A 20,271-nucleotide genomic window follows, 5' to 3' on the forward strand; every position below is an offset into this window, starting at 1 on the left:
GGTTGTGACTATCACAACCTTTTCAGGTGAGTGTATTTTTCCTGATCTACCTCACTGATCTGTTGGTATTACACTATCAGTGCTCCTTATTTTTCAGTTTAATTAATTTAAAAAGCAGTTCTCGAAGTTTTGACGTAATCTGACTGTGTAATGTCCGTCGGATGCTATGGATCCTCACTCTAAGAACGAGGCTCCATAGGTCACTCCTCCTAAGCGCCAGGCACACAATTTCTCACCCTTGAGGATCCATAGGATTCTATGGACGCTGTGGGACATTACACCATTGCACTATTGAATTATGGCTGAACGTCTAGGTTGGATCTGTGTCACAAGAGTGCCCTTTCCCTAAACTGTTGAACGTTCGCCGCTGACTAGCAATGCAGCTCTGCCAGATTGGACCTAAGCCGCACTTTCCAGAGGGATGAGATTAGTAATGTGCTGTTATTACATGTTATCAGTTACACAGGGAAACTCTGACCGTTTCCCTTTAAAGGGAACCTGATAACTTCTCCAAACCATCACTACGTATTTTATTGCTACCTTTTTATACCTTTCCTAACAAGTCGATTTTATTGTTTTATTGATTTCCTCTTTTGCCATAAATAATTTTTATAACTGCAGTGGCGATTATACAAATTAGTGGGTGACTAATCTGGGGAAAATAACGCCCCCACGATTAATCGGGCCACTAATGTTATCACACCCCTGTGGGCATGAGTAATATGATTTGCAAATCTCTGACAATGCACTGTAATCCGGGTATACATACCCCAGCTTCATTGGCGCGCTGCACATGCGCAGAGAGTCAGTGGCGATGTAGGACTCTGCCAGCGCTGCACATCTCCTGGCGGGCTGTGTCCTACATCATCACCGCTTACCTGGGCGCCAATGAAGCCGGGGAGCTTACACTCTGCATACTGCGCATTGTCCAGGGGGTACAGATGTGCAAAGAGTCAGTGCTGCTGTGCCTAAAAATCGTATTTTACTCATGCCCACATGATTAGTCTGGGGAAAATGACACCCCCAACACTAGTCACCCACTAATTAGCATACCTCCACCACAGGTAGAAAATAGATTTTTGGCATATATAGAAAACAATAAGACTTTAAAAAGAGCTTGTTAGGAAGAGTATAAAGGTATCAGTAAATACATGGTGGCGGTTTGGGGCTTGGGAAACTGTCAGGTAGCCTTTCAAGTAACGGAAGATTGACCTCTTGCAGAGATTTGGTGTGGCTCCGTGTAGGATGGAGGGGATTGTTCTTCGGCTGGAATTCTGCAGGGTAATGCTCTCATCCATCTTTGTCCATTTCGTTGCTTCGTAAATTACATTTGGCTTTTGTTTTAAGGAAGACTCCATTAGCTGCAATGTACAAAGTGCTCTAGGATTGTTACTAATTGCCTATTGAGATTCAGTTAAACATTTCTGTAGAGCAGGAAAACATTTTGCAATCTTTTTCTTTTTTTTCCCTGGACATAGGTTCCGTTTATTCATTGTGGATCATAGTCTTTCAGTGAGTGTACCATGGTATTATGCCCTGTAATAGATCAGTTATACATATACCTTATAGTGCTTACAGCCATCCATTTTGCTTGATGAACTAAAACCACGACTGTTGTCGTAGATTACACTGACCAAAACGGATTTTTTTTTTTTTTTTTTTTTTTTTTTTTTTACTCCTAAATTGTCTACACCTTTACGTCACTTTAAGAATCCACCTGAAACTTGCAAATACTTCATCTTTTGTAATAAAAAAAAAAAAATAAATATATATGTGTATATGTGTATATGTGTATATATATATATATATATATATATATATATATATATATATATATATATATATATATATATATATATATATATATATACACATATACACATATACACATATACACATATACACATATATATTTTTTTTTTTTTTTTTTTTTTTTTTTTTTTTTTTACTCCTAAATTGTCTACACCTTTACGTCACTTTAAGAATCCACCTGAAACTTGCAAATACTTCATCTTTTGTAATAAAAAAAAAAAAATAAATATATATGTGTATATATATATATATATATATATATATATATATATATATATATATATATATATATATATATATATATATATATATATATATATATATATATTTTATTATTATTAGCTTCTTTCTCCACTTAGGAGCCATTTCACCCTCCTACCTTTCCCCATCACGCCCCACCTCAGAATTCTGATCGTTCGCTCAAAAAATGTGTCTTGAACTAGCACACGGAGGGATCAGATTAGAAGTATATGGTGGGAGAAAGCAGCACAGAGCTTGTGCTGCTGCTTTTTAGTAATTGTCTCACTCCAGTACTGGATTCACGGCTACACTGCTCAGTATGTTTATATACTGTTCTCCATGCTACTACTGTTTGAGTATGTGCCTACAGAAAAGTAGGGGAATGGAATCCCTTTTTACCATGTATAGTAAACATCATAGCAACTAGTCTTCACCCACTAGCTCAGAGACAACCTAATATTGGATGTGATAGCGACAAATTGTAAAGTTATAGTAATATGCAAACTACAAATCAAATATTGGCAATAAATGGTGTCATCTCTCATGAAGACACACATGACTGCTTATTTTAAAGTCACCTGTATAAACAGGTAAAATTTAAATATTCTTTTATTTTCTTAAATTTTTCTTTTTCTTTTCTTTATTCCGGGCCTGCTGCAGACCTTCCGGGGTTCACTGCCTCCTCTGTTAAACCCAAATTTGGTTTTCTATGTCTAAAGTTTTAGTCAATACCATGATGCTTACTAATTCCAAGGTTTTCATGCGGTACGGTGGTATTTTACATCCTCTATAGTGCAGAAGACAGTCCTTCTTCCAAGTGTTTCAGAGGCTGCAAGACATTAGGAGACCTGTAATAAACAAAATCTGTAAGATGGAAGTGGGTGCACAGGTTTTGGGTGGGAAAATGTTAGTCCTAACCACGTACAGCGCAGTCCATAAGGTACAAATGAGGGCAGCACTCAAAATTTCATACCGAATGTTGCATTGACATTAACAGTATAATCAAAAAAATACAGCAGCACTTGGACATGCTATAACATGCAAACATTAAATATAGGAATTTGGAACTGCATTACTGCTATTGAAACTAGGTTTAAAAAATGAGAGAGATATTTAGCACACAAATTGGCCAATTCATGAGAGCCCAACAGCCAGCGACCAGGTGTTTCTCTTTGCAGGGACCATAACCTAATATGCGTCTATCCTGCTAAAACCTTATAAAGTTATAGCATTTCAGGGTGCTTCTGTATTTTTTTTTTTTTTTTTTTATTGTGTTGACTTTCCAGTGCACCTGTTCACACTTGTCTTATTCTCTTTGGAAGTGCTGTTCAGTCTTTTAGGCCGGTGTCACACTTCCGAGTGCCTTGCGCGAGTCTCGCGGTGCATCACCCGGCACGGACTCACACTCTGCTCACAGGAGAGTGTTGGTTGCATGCATCTCTATGCAGCCGACCCGCTCCTGTGAGGAGCGGGTTAGTCTGTGACGGGTGATGCACAGCGAGACTCGCGCAAGGCACTCGGAAGTGTGACACCGGCCTTATATTTGTAGTGCACTCCTCCCTTCAGCTTAAGGTGTTTTTAATTTAATCTACTTGCCCATAAAATTGTAGGCTTTTAGCCCAGATAGAAGCATATACAGTTGGGGTCTCAACAACGAGATAAGCCTTGCCACTGGCTGTTGGGCTCTCATGAATTGGCCAATTTGTGAGCTAAGTATCTTATTTTTTTAAACCTAGTTTCAAAAGCAATAATACAGTTCCAAATTCCTATATTCAATGTTTGCATGTTACAACATTTCAGAGTGCAGCTGTATCTTTTTTTTTTTTTTTTTTTTAAATTTATTTATCTAGAATTTTCGGTATGCCTCAAAGGAGTTGTCGGACCATAGGCTTACAAGTCTACAGTCACCCTGTTACTGCAGACTTGTGAATCCTCACATTATGCTCATTGCATACTGTGAGAATTCTCTGCTGTTGGGAGCGGAGGGCGCATGACCTCAAGTATGCGGTTTCCATACACGTGGTCGGTCACATGCCGACTAGACGTGTATGATCTCAATATATACAGGGCCTGAATGTGACCAGAAATATGCAAATTTCATGCTTGTGGTCAGGTGACCACATGCTCCGGACACCAGAGATCCTCTAAGCACGCAGCGTGCCCGATGTGTGGATTCAAAAAATTGAGGATGGACTTTTTAGAAATAAAAAAATGCCCGTCAGAGTACCTGATCAGTGACAAGTGTACAGCTAGAATACGGTGCCCTGTGTTGTGCAGTACCCGATTATTTAATGTACCATTTCTATTTTATTTATTTACTGCAGGGTATATGCTCATTTTGTTTTTCTTAGGTTTTATATAGACTAAAATGTGGCAAATCAGGTTTTTGTGCATGTCTGACAGTGCTCAGCAGAGAGCTGTATATTCATGTGACTGTAGTTTGGGCAGAATACAGTACGGTAGTTATATGATTTTGCCAGGACACCCCTTAAAAACCAGGTGACAGGTTCCCTTTCCCTTCTGAGCTGCGGCCACCACCAGTGAGCCCTTATATACAGCGTTCTAAGAGCTCAGGCTGCTCTGTATAACATAAACACTTGTATTATACTCCCCTTTGGTCTGATCCGATGAGTGTCTCTGCTCTCCGTTCCAGCGCTTCCTCTCTTTGGCAATCTCCGTCCTCCTTCTTCTGAGTCCCATGTGCATGATGTGTCCTACAATCTCTGTCCTCCTTCCCTGCTCCATGCGGATGACTTGTCCTACGTCATCCACACTGGCAGCATTGAAGTCCTGCACAGGTGCACTTTGATCTGCCCTGCTCAGGATAGATCAAAGTATTGTAGTGCGCATGTGCGGGCGGTCATTTAACCTTTCTTCGCGTTACAATACTTTTATCCGCCCTCAGAAGGACAGATCAAAGTGCCCCTGTGCAAGACCACAATGCCGGCCTAGTCTAGAAGGAGGATTGAGATCGCAGCAGAGAGGAGGCACTGGACTGGAGAGCAGCAACACCCATCAGACTGGACCCCCCCCCCCTTCACAGGTGAGTATTATGAAAGTACTTTTTATATTCTACACAGTGGCCTGGGTTCTTATATACAGTATTCTGGAACGCTGTATATAAGGGCTCACTGGTGGTGGCCGCAGCTTATAGTCGCCAAATCTGGCGACAGGTTCCCTTTAAACTCTCACACAGATATTTGGCTGACAACCTGCCTCTTTTTGTAAACCTTTCCACTATTCACTTACTTGTCAAACCCCCCTCCCGCCCTCTTATCCCTTCTCCCTCGTTCTCTTGTCCTGCTCCCCCAAAATTCTTTTTATGGAAGCCATATTCTGACCATACCTCCATATCAGGCCTTATAAGTTCATGATGAACCAGATTTGGAGTAATAATTGTTGTCATTTTTTCCAAGGGTTCTTGGACTTGTAGTTCCACTTTGTGTTCTATTTTTTTTTTTTTTTTGTTCCATAGGAAAAACTATGTACAGTTAAAAAAAAAATATAAAAATTAAAATCAGAACATAATGTGGATGTTAATTTTTGCAAGTATATGCCTAATTGTTTTTAATTCTTTTTTTTTTTTTTTTTTTTTTTCTTTTGTTTGTTTTTGTTTCTTTTCTACAGGCGGCTGCTGTGGCTCAGATTCCAAGCAGTATATGTACGGAGGATGGGCCTGGGCGTGGTGGTGCGTTTCTGACACCCAAAGGTCAGTGATCTCATCATAGCTCGGAAATGATATGATCCTCTTTTGCATGCAGCCCCACAATGTACAGTCATCATTTTATAAATTGTTTGTTTTTTTTGTTTAGTTTTTTTTTTTTTTTTGTTTAAGGTGTAAAATTTCATAAACTTAATATTAAGGAAGTATGTTGTAAGGAATACACTGTTTTCACTAAGACCAGCCTTTTTTAAAAAAAAAAAAAAAAAAAAGCATATTATTAAGAGTATATATTCTACTCTGGTCCTTATGTACCAAAAACACACATACTGGGCATCCTCTGGTCCCAGTATAGAAAGGTAGTACTAGTATAAGGCTGCAGATATACCGGTAAAACTGATGACAGACTTTTTTTTTTTTTTTTTTTTTTTTTCACTATTTTGACATTGTAGAAAAACATTTTGCCCTATGCATGTGGTGGGACCATCGCACCCTTTTGGGAGGCGTTTAGTAGGTCTCTAATGTTAGTATTTTATTGGGTATCTTACAAATGCCCTAAAATCTTTGATTCTCTTTGACAGTCTTCGCAGAAATGGATATAGTTGTCCTATTCCATGTAAAAGAAATATTACACCTTTCACTATGTATTTGTTTCCTGAAAGACCCTGCATGTTATATTGTATTTCTACTTTTTAAATTTCACATTTATTATTAAAAGATCAAAAATAGAGTGAAGGATTTTGTTGATTTTAAGGTGGGGAAAAAACCTGTCAAAATTATCTTCTCCACTTGTGTGTTAAAATCTCATTGATTAAGGTTGTGATCTTTGTCCAATGATCCCTGCTCTAAGAATCTCTCAAAATATTCTGATCTTGGGGCCATTCAAATCCATAGTAGTTTGCTGAAAATACTTAATCAGTGTAAGGCTAGTTTCACACTTGCGTTGAACGGTACCCGTTGCATTGCGTTGTGTAACGGATGCAACGGATGTGTTGCATATAGTGGCACAACGGATGCAACGGATGCTGCAAAACAACGCAATTCGTTTTTGGTTTTTTTTTGTTTTTTTTTTTTGTTTTTTTTTACAGTTTTACCAGCGGCAGACTATTGTGAACGATCAGCTGATCGCTCCCAGTAGCCGGCCGCCGGGTGATCAGCTGATCGCTCCCTGCAGCCGGCCGCCGGGTGATCAGCTGATCGCTCCCTGCAGCCGGCCGCCGGGTGATCAGCTGATCGCTCCCTGCAGCCGGCCGCCGGGTGATCAGCTGATCGCTCCCTGCAGCCGGCCGCCGGATGATCAGCTGATCGCTCCCTGCAGCCGGCCGCCGGGTGATCAGCTGAGCGCTGTCACTTGCCGGCGCCCGGGCATGCCGGCGGGCGGGCGCTCAGCTGAGCGCTGTGACTTGCCGGCGGCCGGGCATGCTGGCGGCCGGTCGCTCAGCTGAGCGCTGTTGCTTGCCGACGGCCGGGCGCTCAGCTGAACGTTCGGCCAGCGCAAGCCAAAATAAAGTTTGATTTAAAAAAAAAAAAAAGAGCATGCGCAGTGAAATCCAGAGGATTCCGCTGCTCAAAATAACGTTACATGCTGCGTTCCTCCCGCTGGGCGGAAGCAACGGAGCGTCGCCCAGCGGAAGCAACGCAGGTCCTTTTGGTACAATCCGTCACCCATACAAGTCTATGGGAAACAGCGGAATCAGTTAACGGATTCCGCTGTTTTCCAAAAGGGCGGATTGTAACGGAAGGAAATAAACGCAAGTGTGAAAGTACCCTTAAATGGGTATTGCCATCTAGTTCATTAGCAGCATATCCCCTGGATGTGCCAGAAATGGATAGTAAATGCAGGACTTTTCAGTGGGTACTGCATTCAATTTAAAGGGAACCTGTCAGGTCCAATATGCACCGAGAACCACGAGCAGTTCTGGGTGCATATCTCTAATCCCTGCCTAACCGTCCCTGTATCTAGTAGCATAGATAAAGAGATCTTTAGAAAAAGTATTTCTAAAGATCCTTTATGATATGCTAATAAGCGCAGGGGCGTTAGTTCATGCACTCATTCCGCCCGCTTAGCATGTTAGCGCGCCCACAGGGGCGTGCTAAGCTGCTATTCAATGCCCAATACCCAGCATCATCAGCGGTGACGCGCATACATGTGTCCATTGCCACCGCATTAGCTGCCGGACAGTACTTATGATCAGAAGTCACCACACTTTCGGTCATGCACACTATGAAGCCGTGTGTACGCACCCCCGGATTCAGAGAGGTCTAGTGCGCATGACCGGATGTTCTGGAACCTCTGATTATGTGCAGTGCTCAACGTCTGATGCGGTGATAATGGATGCAGGTACGTGCGTCACTGCTGATGACACTAGATAATGGACATTGATTAGTATGTTAGCACGCCCCTGTAGACATGCTAAGAGGGCGGGATGAGCGCATTAACTAATACCCCTGTGCTTCTTAGCATATCATAAAGGATCTTTAGAAATACTTTTTCTAAAGATCCCTTTATCTATACTACTAAACGCTGGGACAGTTAGGCAGGGATTAGAAATATGCACCCAGAACTGCTCGTGGTTCTGGTTGCATATTGCACCTGACAGGTTCACTTTAAGAATAGGGTCATGACGCATGCCGCTGTCAGTAGAGATATGTTTGGGATTTCCAGTCGTGTGTATTGGTATTTCAGCCACCTCTCCATTGACAGCAGCGCATGATGGGGCCCCATTCATGAGATAGATGCAGGTCCCACTGGATGGATTCACATCTATGTTACATTTGTGGTATATCCTGTGGTCATGCCATAAATTTACAAGATGGGCATATACCCCTTTTTAATTTTTTCATAGCTTATATATATTCACCAGAAGATATTTGACAAGTTTTCCCCTTTTTAAGAATGTTGCTAGCTGTGCCTCGTTAGTGGTATACCTTGGGTGGTGGAGGAAGAGATTACTTGATGGATGTTGTGGTGGCATACCATGCCTATTAACACCCATTTAAAAATAAATAAATCATTGAATGACTTTATATAAGGCACAACTGACTGTGCTGTTCTGTATAGTAGACCAAAAGGACAGTGCCTTTTGGACTCCTTTGGGCAATCAAGGGCTTATAGATCTGACACTCCCGGAGCACTCGGTGTATACCACAATTAGGCACTGCAAAATGTTGTGTGAAAGCAACCATTTGAGTATTGATTATGCGCACTGCTAGTATCTACTCATATTTTATGCCTTTTGAATAAGCATTCATGGTATGTCTTTTAAGTATGATTTCTAGTAAACACTATAGGATATTCCAATGTTAAAGTAGCACTCCAGCAATAGGTTTTTTTTCACTATATACAGTCAGGGCCAGAAATATTTGGACAGTGACACAAGTTTTGTTATTTTAGCTGTTTACAAAAACATGTTCAGAAATACAATTATATATATAATATGGGCTGAAATTGCACACTCCCAGCTGCAATATGAGAGTTTTCACATCCAAATCGGAGAAAGGGTTTAGGAATCATAGCTCTGTAATGCATAGCCTCCTCTTTTTCAAGGGACCAAAAGTAATTGGACAAGGGACTCTAAGGGCTGCAATTAACTCTGAAGGCGTCTCCCTCGTTAACCTGTAATCAATGAAGTAATGAAAAGGTCTGGGGTTGATTACAGGTGTATGGTTTTGCATTTGGAAGCTGTTGCTGTGACCAGACAACATGCGGTCTAAGGAACTCTCAATTGAGGTGAAGCAGAACATCCTGAGGCTGAAAAAAAAGAAAAAATCCATCAGAGAGATAGCAGACATGCTTGGAGTAGCAAAATCAACAGTCGGGTACATTCTGAGAAAAAAGGAATTGACTGGTGAGCTTGGGAACTCAAAAAGGCCTGGGCGTCCACGGATGACAACAGTGGTGGATGATCGCCGCATACTTTCTTTGGTGAAGAAGAACCCGTTCACAACATCAACTGAAGTCCAGAACACTCTCAGTGAAGTAGGTGTATCTGTCTCTAAGTCAACAGTAAAGAGAAGACTCCATGAAAGTAAATACAAAGGGTTCACATCTAGATGCAAACCATTCATCAATTCCAAAAATAGACAGGCCAGAGTTAAATTTGCTGAAAAACACCTCATGAAGCCAGCTCAGTTCTGGAAAAGTATTCTATGGACAGATGAGACAAAGATCAACCTGTACCAGAATGATGGGAAGAAAAAAGTTTGGAGAAGAAAGGGAACGGCACATGATCCAAGGCACACCACATCCTCTGTAAAACATGGTGGAGGCAACGTGATGGCATGGGCATGCATGGCTTTCAATGGCACTGGGTCACTTGTGTTTATTGATGACATAACAGCAGACAAGAGTAGCCGGATGAATTCTGAAGTGTACCGGGATATACTTTCAGCCCAGATTCAGCCAAATGCCGCAAAGTTGATCGGACGGCACTTCATAGTACAGATGGACAATGACCCCAAGCATACAGCCAAAGCTACCCAGGAGTTCATGAGTGCACAAAAAGTGGAACATTCTGCAATGGCCAAGTCAATCACCAGATCTTAACCCAATTGAGCATGCATTTCACTTGCTCAAATCCAGATTTAAGACGGAAAGACCCACAAACAAGCAAGACCTGAAGGCTGCGGCTGTAAAGGCCTGACAAAGCATTAAGTAGGAGGAAACCCAGCGTTTGGTGATGTCCATGGGTTCCAGACTTAAGGCAGTGATTGCCTCCAAAGGATTCGCAACAAAATATTGAAAATAAAAATATTTTGTTTAGGTTTGGTTTATTTGTCCAATTACTTTTGACCTCCTAAAATGTGGAGTGTTTGTAAAGAAATGTGTACAATTCCTACAATTTCTATCAGATATTTTTGTTCAAACCTTCAAATTAAACGTTACAATCTGCACTTGAATTCTGTTGTAGAGGTTTCATTTCAAATCCAATGTGGTGGCATGCAGAGCCCAACTCGCGAAAATTGTGTCACTGTCCAAATATTTCTGGACCTAACTGTAGCTGAGTAATGTCGAGGCTCTTTTACAGCTTGAGTATACTTTTTTTTTTTTTTTTAGTTGAAGAACAATTACTGGGTTTTCTGTCAAGTTTGTTCCTTATAGTTACATCAGTGAAACCATATAGAGTACATTTTCACCATGCCTCTGGGATAGACTTTCAACATATGGCACGTACTCTGCCCTGAGTCAGAAGTGGTCTATCAGCGACATAAAACTGTGGTCCACTGCCTTTGTAGGGTCTGCCTATTATGAAATGCAGCTTTAGCCTTCCTCCCCTGCCTTCTACTTGTGATTTGTTCCTTCCTGTCATCTTTTACCAGCAGGAGACAGGGGCACCTGGCTGAAGTTGTATACTATAGGCATACACTGGAGACTCTGAACAGCAGTTCTAGATACAAATGGACAGTATGAGTCAGGGGAGCTTTATAGTCCAGCTTTGGGCCATTTTACATATCCAGCTTTTCGCCAGATTGGTGGATCCAGCGCACTCCAGTACAGTGTGATACAGTACATGTAATGGCAGCTCTGCAACTTCCGTGTCACATGCTCCGGCCACATGACAGCATGTGAGCGGAGCTTGTCGCGCTGCCATTGTACTGTATACACTGTACTGGAGTCCGCCGTAACTGCCAATCCGTCGAAAAACCGCATGTGTGAAACGGCCCTAACCATTGTATAGTCTCCCCTAGCATCAGTGCTATATTAAAGAAAACAGAAATGATATTTTCATCTGTATCTGGGACATGCAGAGGAAGGAGGCCGTTGCAGCTGAGTGGGGGGGGAATGATGTCTCCCGTGGTTTACTACACCGGAGCGTATGCACAGGACGTAGGTAGACTGGAAATCCCATGTCCTGGCTGCCCATAAGAAAAGGGTCAAAGTGTATAAATGTAATTGAGATGAAGACAAAGTCCTATTATATTACTGGTGAGTTACCATTAACCCTGGAGTGCTACTTTACGCATTTATGGAATATCTGCCTTGCGTGTTTCACTCCCTGCATGCTGTGATATCATTTTCCGCTTCACTCTGATGCCTGGTAGTCTAGCTTCCGTCCTCAGTCATAATGTTTGTACCTTTTCTCTGCTCAGTTGTTTCACAACCCTCAGATCACCATCACCTACACACAATGGATGCAGACCTTAATAGACATTGTAGGAGAGTGCTGTCAATTCGCTGATATCTATGATTTACAAATCAATAAATGTAGGTTAGAATATACACAAATATACACACAAACTCACCTGCACTGCCTATACCCCATAATTATGGCCCATTTTGATAGTCTATGCAAGCTGTCAAACTATCTTTGAATGGATGTATATGGCGCTCATTTACTGGCCTGTTTACACAGTCTGACAAAATGGTGATGAGCACAAAATTATTGTGATATGATTGTTTTGTCTACACACAATATCAAGTTATCGGCAATACGGACTCCTCTCCATGTGCTGCCAAAAAGTTGATATTCATGCATGCGGAAATATCTTTGCACCCTACAAAAGATCCTGTGTAAATGGGCTAATAATTGGGCATATATGTTCATTTGCCAATTATTGGTTTGTCTAAATGGGCCATAAGCTAATCAATATCTCCTGAGAACTCCTCCCTCTCTGTCCAGTGACCAGGTCATAGGTTGTTTTAGGGTGATCCTAGAATGTGAGGTTACCAGACGATCAGAGCATTGCTTGTACATAGTCCCTTTATATGGTTAGTGTTGAGGAAGCTCTACTGCCATCAGATATTCACTCATCAAATGAAATCATCCATCTGCCACAGACCCCAGCATGCCCCCTAACTTGCTTGCTTGACCCACTAGTAATTGCCAGCATTGATTTTCTAATGTTAAAGTAATTTGTGTTAATAAATCGGATGGAAGCCTCAGATGGAAAGTAGGTTCCTAAAGATACTGTCCAGTCAATCTGGACCCACCATAAAGTCTTTCCCAATTATCGTATTGCACAATTGGGGGATCAGAACTGGTCAGTAATGTCACCAGTCTGTGTGCACAACTGCACAATATGAAGGACTGCGATGGGGTCTACGGTTAGGCACCAACACAGTCACATGGGAAATAACGCCTTTATTTAGTTGACCCTTCCATATTGATATCTAGTGGTCTTCTGTATCCTAAAACGCACTGTATTAATTAAATTCACCAGCAGCAAACCTGTGTACTGACTTCTTATTTTCATTCTCGTTACTATACCTTCCAAAAATAACCACCTGATTATATTTGTTTTAGATAAGACAGATACTGTTTAACTTCAGCAGTTACTGCCTTTATCTCCAGTCTAACCTACAAAAATCTGTAAAAGCATTTTTTTAAATGCTGTAAACACAGTTAAGGTGAAAGTTCAGACTGTTACAATGTTTTATCTGCCAATAAAAACATAACTAAGGAATATACCATAGTGAAATGTAGAGAAAGACATGGACTGCACATCCGAAAATGATATTGATCTATTGTGGCTCAACAAAAAATTACCAAACTAAACATGAGGTTCCTATTCTGATCAGACTTTATGAAGCCACGTCACTGGGAACCATTCAGAGGGTTCCCTAACGGTAAAGTTGCATCACCATGCCCAACCACACCCATGCTGCAACTCAGAGCCTCCATATATCCAGGCCACATCGCCCTACAACCTCCACAAGAATGGCTGCCACACAACAACACCAAGGGAAAGGAGCTAAAACACTCACCTTCCACATGTTCTCAGACTAAGGGCAGAAATAGGCAGAACCCCCTTGCAATATCTTGCTAATGTTCAGTTTTGGTAAATTTTTGTTTAGTCGCAATAGATCAATTTGGTATGAGTTTTGGATGTGTGGTCCCATGACTTTTTCTAAAGTTTTTTATGATTAAAGAAAAAAACAAACAAAACACAACTACAATCTTAAATTCCATCAATCCGTGTAATTTAAAGGGATTGTCCCATAAACAAAGTACATTTTAACCCGTTAACGACTTATGATTAGAGTTGATCGAACACTCCAAAATCCAGGACCGGCGGATCACTGCTGGATTGAAAAAAAAATATAAGTCTATGGGGACCAGAATCCGGAGATTAAAAACGTTTTTGGAGGGGCTAAGGGGGGTAGGAGCGTGCACGGTGTACTCACCTGGGACTGTGTCATGGCAGCAAACTCCTTCTGGGTTACTGTTTTCCCTTCCGGAGCCCACAATTCAATATTCATTGTTTTGCCCACCCACCGGTGCGTATAATTGGTTGCAGTTAGACGTGCCCCCACCCTGAGTGACAGCGTGTCAGCTGACTGCAACCAATCACAGGTGGCAGGACGGCTGCTGGTCGGGGAAATCGGTGCAAGTGTCTGCGGGTCAGTATGGTGGACGTGCATGTGTTTCAGAAACACATGCACATTTCTGTCAGAAGTATGCGCGGCTGTGTCGGTGATGCGGCATTTTTTTTTTTTATTTAAATTAAAAAAAAAATAAATAAAAAAAACCTGATGTGCGGCCCCCCCCTAATTTTGATACCCAGCCAACATAAAGCCGGCTGGGGGCTGGTATTCTCAGCCTGCAGCCGCCCAGTATTGCCGCATCTATTAGATGTCACAATCCTGGTGCTTTACCGGCTCTTCCCGTTGACCTGGAGCGGTGCCAATTGGGGTAATAAGGGGTTAATAGCAGCGCACAGCTGCTACTAAGCCCTAGGTTAGTGATGGCACAGGCGTCTGAGATACCTGCATCACATAACCTGTAAATGAAAGTAAATAAACACAGAGAAAAATCCTTTATTTGGAATAAAGTACAAAACACACACCCGACTTCACTTCTTTTTTTAACCACCAACACCCTGCAGAGCCGCCGTGATCCACATGAGTTCCCACGCTGCTTAAGTTTTGCTACATAACACAGCCAGCGGCCATGGAGCACGACCGCTGGCTGTGCAGACAATGACTGAGCCGCGATGACTGCACGGCAGGCAGTTTCTGTCACAGGCTGGGGGCGCGTTTGCCTGCAACCAATCACAGACAAGAGGACGGCCGGTGGGTGGGGAAAATACGGAAAGCTGTGTGTATGCGATGCACAGTACTGGAAGTGAATGTGTGACCTGGAAGCAGTGTGCCGCCATGACACAGCGTCTCGGTAAGTATGAAACGCTGTTTTATTTCTGTTTTTTCTTTATTTTTCATTTATTTTTCCCATTGCTGGATCCGGATCGTGCACCCGGGCATCTTTGAAACAGCGTGGATCCGGACTTTTACAGTTCGCATCCGCTCAGCCCTAATTATGATGTATTATGTCTGTCATAAGTCATTTCATTGGTTGAATTAATTCGCCTTCATCTGTTTTAAATGCCACTGTCAATCTCTGCCAGCAATATTTAATGCTCCCCGGCAGAGGGGCGGGCTCTCTGTTCTGACCCCTCATTGGCGCTGTCACGGGACAGCCAGGGGTCTGTTGAACACCCCTGTATCTGTCATCACAGTATTTCTGTGACAACCAGCGCATGTCTGTTGTTCATAGGAGACTGTGATTTTCATTATATAGTACAGACCAAACGTTTGGACACACCTTCTCATTCAAAGAGTTTTCTTTATTTTCATGACTCTGAAAATTGTAGATTCTCATTGAAGGCATCAAAATTATGAATTAACACGTGGAATGAAATACTTAACAAACAAGTGTGAAACAACTGAAAATACGTCTTATATTCTAGGTTCTTCAAAGTAGCCACCATTTGCTTTGATTACTGCTTTGCACACTCTTGGCATTCTCTTGATGAGCTTCAACAGGTAGTCACCGGAAGTGGTTTTCACTTCACAGGTGTGCCCCGTCAGGTTTAATAAGTGGGATTTCTTGCCTTATAAATGGGGTTGGGACCATCAGTTGTGTTGTGCAGAAGTCTGGTGGATACACAGCTGATAGGCCTACTGAATAGACTGTGAGCTGCTTTTTTTCTTGCCATAATACAAATTCTAATTAAGAAAAACGAGTGGCCATCATTACTTTAGGAAATGAAGGTCAGTCAGTCCGAAAAATTGGGAAAACTTTGGAAGTGTCCCCAAGTGCAGTGGCAAAAACCATCAAACGCTACAAAGAAACTGGCTCACATGAGGACCGCCCCAGGAAAGAGTCACCTCTGCTGCAGAGGATAAGTTTATCCGAGTCACCAGCCTCAGAAATCGCAGGTTAACAGCAGCTCAGATTAGAGACCAGGTCAATGCCACACAGAATTCTAGCAGCAGACACATCTCTAGAACAACTATTAAGAGGAGACTTTGTGCAGCAGTCCTTCATGGTAAAATAGCTGCTAGGAAACCTCTGCTAAGGACAGGCAACAAGCAGAAGAGACTTGTTTGGGCTAAAGAACACAAGGAATGGACATTAGACTAGTGGAAATCTGTGCTTTGGTCTGATGAGTCCAAATTTGAGATTTTTGGATCCAACCACAGTGTCTTTGTGCAACGCAGAAAAGGTGAACGGATGGACTCTACATGCCTGGTTCCCACCATGAAGCATGGAGGAGGAGGTGTGATGGTGTTGGGGGTGCTTTGTTGGTGACACTGTTGGGGATTTATTCAAAATTGAAGGCATACAGAACCAGCATGGCTACCACAGCATCTTGCAGCGGCGTGCTATTCCATCCGGTTTGCATTTAGTTGGACCATCATTTATTTTTCAACAGGACAATGACCCCAAACACACCTCCAGGCTGTGTAAGGGCTATTTGACTAAGAAGGAGAGTGATGAGATGCTACGCCAGATGACCTGGCCTCCACAGTCACCAGACCTGAACCCAATCGAGATGGTTTGGGGTGAGCTGGACCGCAGAGTGAAGGCAAAAGGGCCAACAAGTGCTAAGCATCTCTGGGAACTCATTCAAGACTGTTGGAAAACCATTTCCGGTGACTACCTCTTGAAGCTCATCAAGAGAATGCCAAGAGTGTGCAAAGCAGTAATAAAAGCAAAAGGTGGCTACTTTGAAGAACCTAGAATATAAGACATATTTTCAGTTGCTTCACACTAAGTATTTCATTCCACCTGTGTTAATTCATAGTTTTGATGCCTTCAATGTGAATCTACAATTTTCAGAGTCATGAAAATAAAGAAAACTCTTTGAATGAAGTGTGTCCCTGCTATGTGCTGTATAATGGCTGTGTCAGACCGTACAGAGACATGGTCTGATCATATAAAGACCGGACGAAGTGGGATCATAGCTGTTGTTGTGGTTTTTTTTTGTTTTGTTTTTTGTTTTTTTTCCTATGAGGTAAGGTATATTTTTAAACAGGCAGGGAAATTATTTACCTCCTATACTGTAATGTCTGTACACTTTTTTTTTTATTTTTTTATATAGGTTTTTACTGTTAACTCGTTTCATGGATCATCTGTAGTCTGTGCTGCGGTCTGCCCTAGGCAGTGGCTGAGCCTCACAGAATTAAGATTGTTGTGACAGAGGCTGTCAGCAGACCAACCCATGGAAGTCCCGCAATCGTGTTACAGCTGAACAATGGGAGCCAGTGTGCGTGCGCCCCACAACTGCACCATATAAATGCCACTGTGAGAGATTAGTAGTCGGACGCTCAGATAGGCACGACTTGATTACCTGAGTATAATGGAAGTCATGGGGAACTTGACCATTTTTCAGGGAACTCTACCTGAAAAATGCTAAAATTCTTCATTAACTTCCATTACTCAGGTACCCAAGTCGCATCCATCCGAGCAGGCAACTGCTTGATACGAACATGAAGCATGGTATTGCTCGCTCATAACTAACAGAGACCTTTATATGGACAACAGCAATGATCAGTGCTCTGCTCCGGCTGCTGCTGTAAGACACAGATACACGTGTGGAGGAAGCTCCAGAGCCCTCTCCACAGCAAATCACCCTATCAATCTCACACTGTCATTTTGCGTTAGGGGGTAAACCTTTCCCTTTTTTTTTTTTTTGTGTCCTCTCCCCTTTTTTTGCCTTTCCCCTTTTTTTGCCTTTCCCCTTTTTTTAACTAGAAAAATATGGTGTGCACTCAGTTATTGGTAAATTGATGGAGGTGCTAGTGAGTGGACCGAGGTCCAGACTATCAAGTACAATGTAGACACTGCACTCTCCTATTCAAAGAACGAGGTATATAAAGACCAACAAAATTGTTTTAGTTCAAAAAAGGTTATTTTTTGTTTTTTTATTTTTGTATTTTCAAAGCTATAGGGCAATAAAGTGACAATAATACATATGGTGGGACGTTTCGGCCACAACACTGGCCTTCTTCACGCCGTATTTACACTGTAAAAAGGGGGTAAAAAATAAGACAAAATCAATATACATGAAAAAGGAGGGAAAAGAGGAAGAGGGGTTTTTTACATATAGATACATATATACATTATTAGGTTATTTCTGTTCATAGTGAAGGATCTTTTTCCATGTCATTGTCAAATCATTGGATGCATAATCTGCAACTTTATACTGTAAGTTACAATAAATGAATGAGTACAAGGTAGAGCAATGGCGACAATAGGAAAGGTGGTAATACAGCACCTACCTCCAAAGAAGTGAAGGAAACTAATCTCCAATAGATGTAAGGAGTGTGTATAGAGAAATGTAGAGTAGGGGAACACCCTAGGTATTATTTTTCTATTTGTCACGGAAGGCAATTCCTGCAAATAAAAGGTAAACAGGGTGAGATTGGAGTCAATGGAACCCATGACTAAGGTGAGTATACCCAGATGAGCATACCTGGTGGATAGGAGGTCTCAGGGTACGGTTATTCTGGAAAGCTCTAGTGAGTATATCAGAGGAGCATTTTAACTTATGGTTTCTGGGAAAAAGGAAGGAGAGTCAGAGTGGATTTTGACAAGGAGGTTCTGAGTTTAATATATATGGTGTTTCGACCAACTACCTTATGGTAATGCACCACCTTAAATCAGTAATTATTGAAGTAGTGTAGAGACCTAGTTTGGACTTAGTATTTTCAGATATGGGATCACGTTTTTTGTCCTGAAAGGCAGAGTGCATATACTATTAGGAGGTGCATTGTAACTTGAAATAAGAGGTTAGCAGGGAGCAAGTGGTACCTTAATGGACTCCACATGTAGAATATAGATATAAGCATGCACTGAAAGGGTCCTTATAATGCGTAATTCCTATAAGGAGAAATAGGCAGAGCTGATTCAGGATAATAAAATGCACATAATGCCACTGGTGTGGAATGTAGGAATATTATACCTTTGAGCCGTCCAGTATATTATCCACCACTTGCAGAGAAGGGGAGTGTGTAGAAAACAACTTGCTATTGCCTAGAGGAGGTAATATGTAACAGGGTAGGCACTAGGACATATAGATCCTGATATTATGGAGCTGTTTAACCCAATCCACATTACCTGTATAGTCCTTATATGGGCGACATGTGAAGGGCGATTTGAGGTGTCCCTCTATAGGATGAAAAATCGGAGTTTAGGGGAATGCAGGCAGTGATGAAGTAGGTGATCTGGATAGACGGGGTGTAGTGTCGCATCCTACCTTGGAAGGCCGTCTTCCCAGACTGTGGCTGCTGCAACTGGGAATTGAATCTGCCGGCTATTTACCTCCGAAAAACGGAAGTGACGTCAGACGCCGGCGCATGCGCAGTAGCGCAATGCGCTCGTATTAGAATACATATCGTACCGTTAGGTCTATAATAGAGGAGCCGGCGCCTGCGCAGTTGGTAGTTTTTTGTACTTAGTAGAATAATCGTGCTGGGAAGACGCCTTTCCTTCTATGTTCATGTTTGTGTGTTAATACAATAGTATGAGGTTACAGGTTAAGAGCGGGGGATAGGAGCTGGCAGGAATAGCACAGAAACAAGTGTCCGTATCAAATTATAAACGGCACATATACATAATAGCAATTGGAAAGCAGGGTACATGCATGCTGCGAGTAGGAACACAGATATAAGCAGTGTGTCGTATTAGTATCGCTTATGTGTTCTCCTTAAGACCTACAAAGGAAAAGGTTAATGCATAACATATAAGGGTCCCAATATGCTACTCAGTGCGAGAACAGTACAGTGTCTATAATCTATCGTGATGCTAAAATATACTTTACCATCTGATTGTGAGTGCGCAGTGAAGGCAGCAGTGGTGGTAGAAATTTTTCTTAGGTTTTCTGTAGGGAATTATAAGAAATCAGCACTTAAGTATGTCATAGAGAACGATTATAGATATGTATACGTTAAGTTGGCCAGTCCATTTCCCTATTCAGCCCTTTGGGTGCTAGGGTTTCAAGTTTATAGATCCAGAAACTTTCCCTTTTTTTCAGTAGTTCTATGTGGTTGCCGCCACGTCTAGGCCTTTGTACTCTATCGATAACCTGAAACCGCAATTGCGCCACACTGTGTCTGGCCTCTTGAAAATGAGAAGGGATGGGAAGCCATACTTTCCCACATCTAATTGTAGATTTGTGGCTGGCAATTCTGTCACCTACATGTTGCGTAGTTTCACCGACATATAGCAAACCACAGGGACATTTGATTAAGTATATCACAAAATTGCTTTCGCATGTGAAGTGTTCTTTAATGTGGAAGCTTTTGCCGGACCTGGGATGTACAAAATGGTCAC

The 20,271-nt window shown here is 41.9% G+C and overlaps 1 protein-coding gene across 2 annotated transcripts in view; it reads left to right on the top strand.

The window, feature by feature from the left end:
• The window catches only part of FLOT2 (flotillin 2), a 127,015-nt gene that overhangs the window by 38,699 nt on the left and 68,045 nt on the right, over positions 1-20,271 (top strand). For both annotated transcript variants that reach the window (XM_075335254.1, XM_075335253.1), the window contains exon 2: positions 5,680-5,761. In XM_075335254.1, the coding sequence (XP_075191369.1) occupies positions 5,680-5,761 (82 nt within the window). The remainder of the gene's footprint in view (positions 1-5,679; positions 5,762-20,271) is intronic.

Source organism: Anomaloglossus baeobatrachus, chromosome 2 (genome assembly GCF_048569485.1).
Source record: "Anomaloglossus baeobatrachus isolate aAnoBae1 chromosome 2, aAnoBae1.hap1, whole genome shotgun sequence".
NCBI classification, from domain to species: domain Eukaryota; kingdom Metazoa; phylum Chordata; class Amphibia; order Anura; family Aromobatidae; genus Anomaloglossus; species Anomaloglossus baeobatrachus.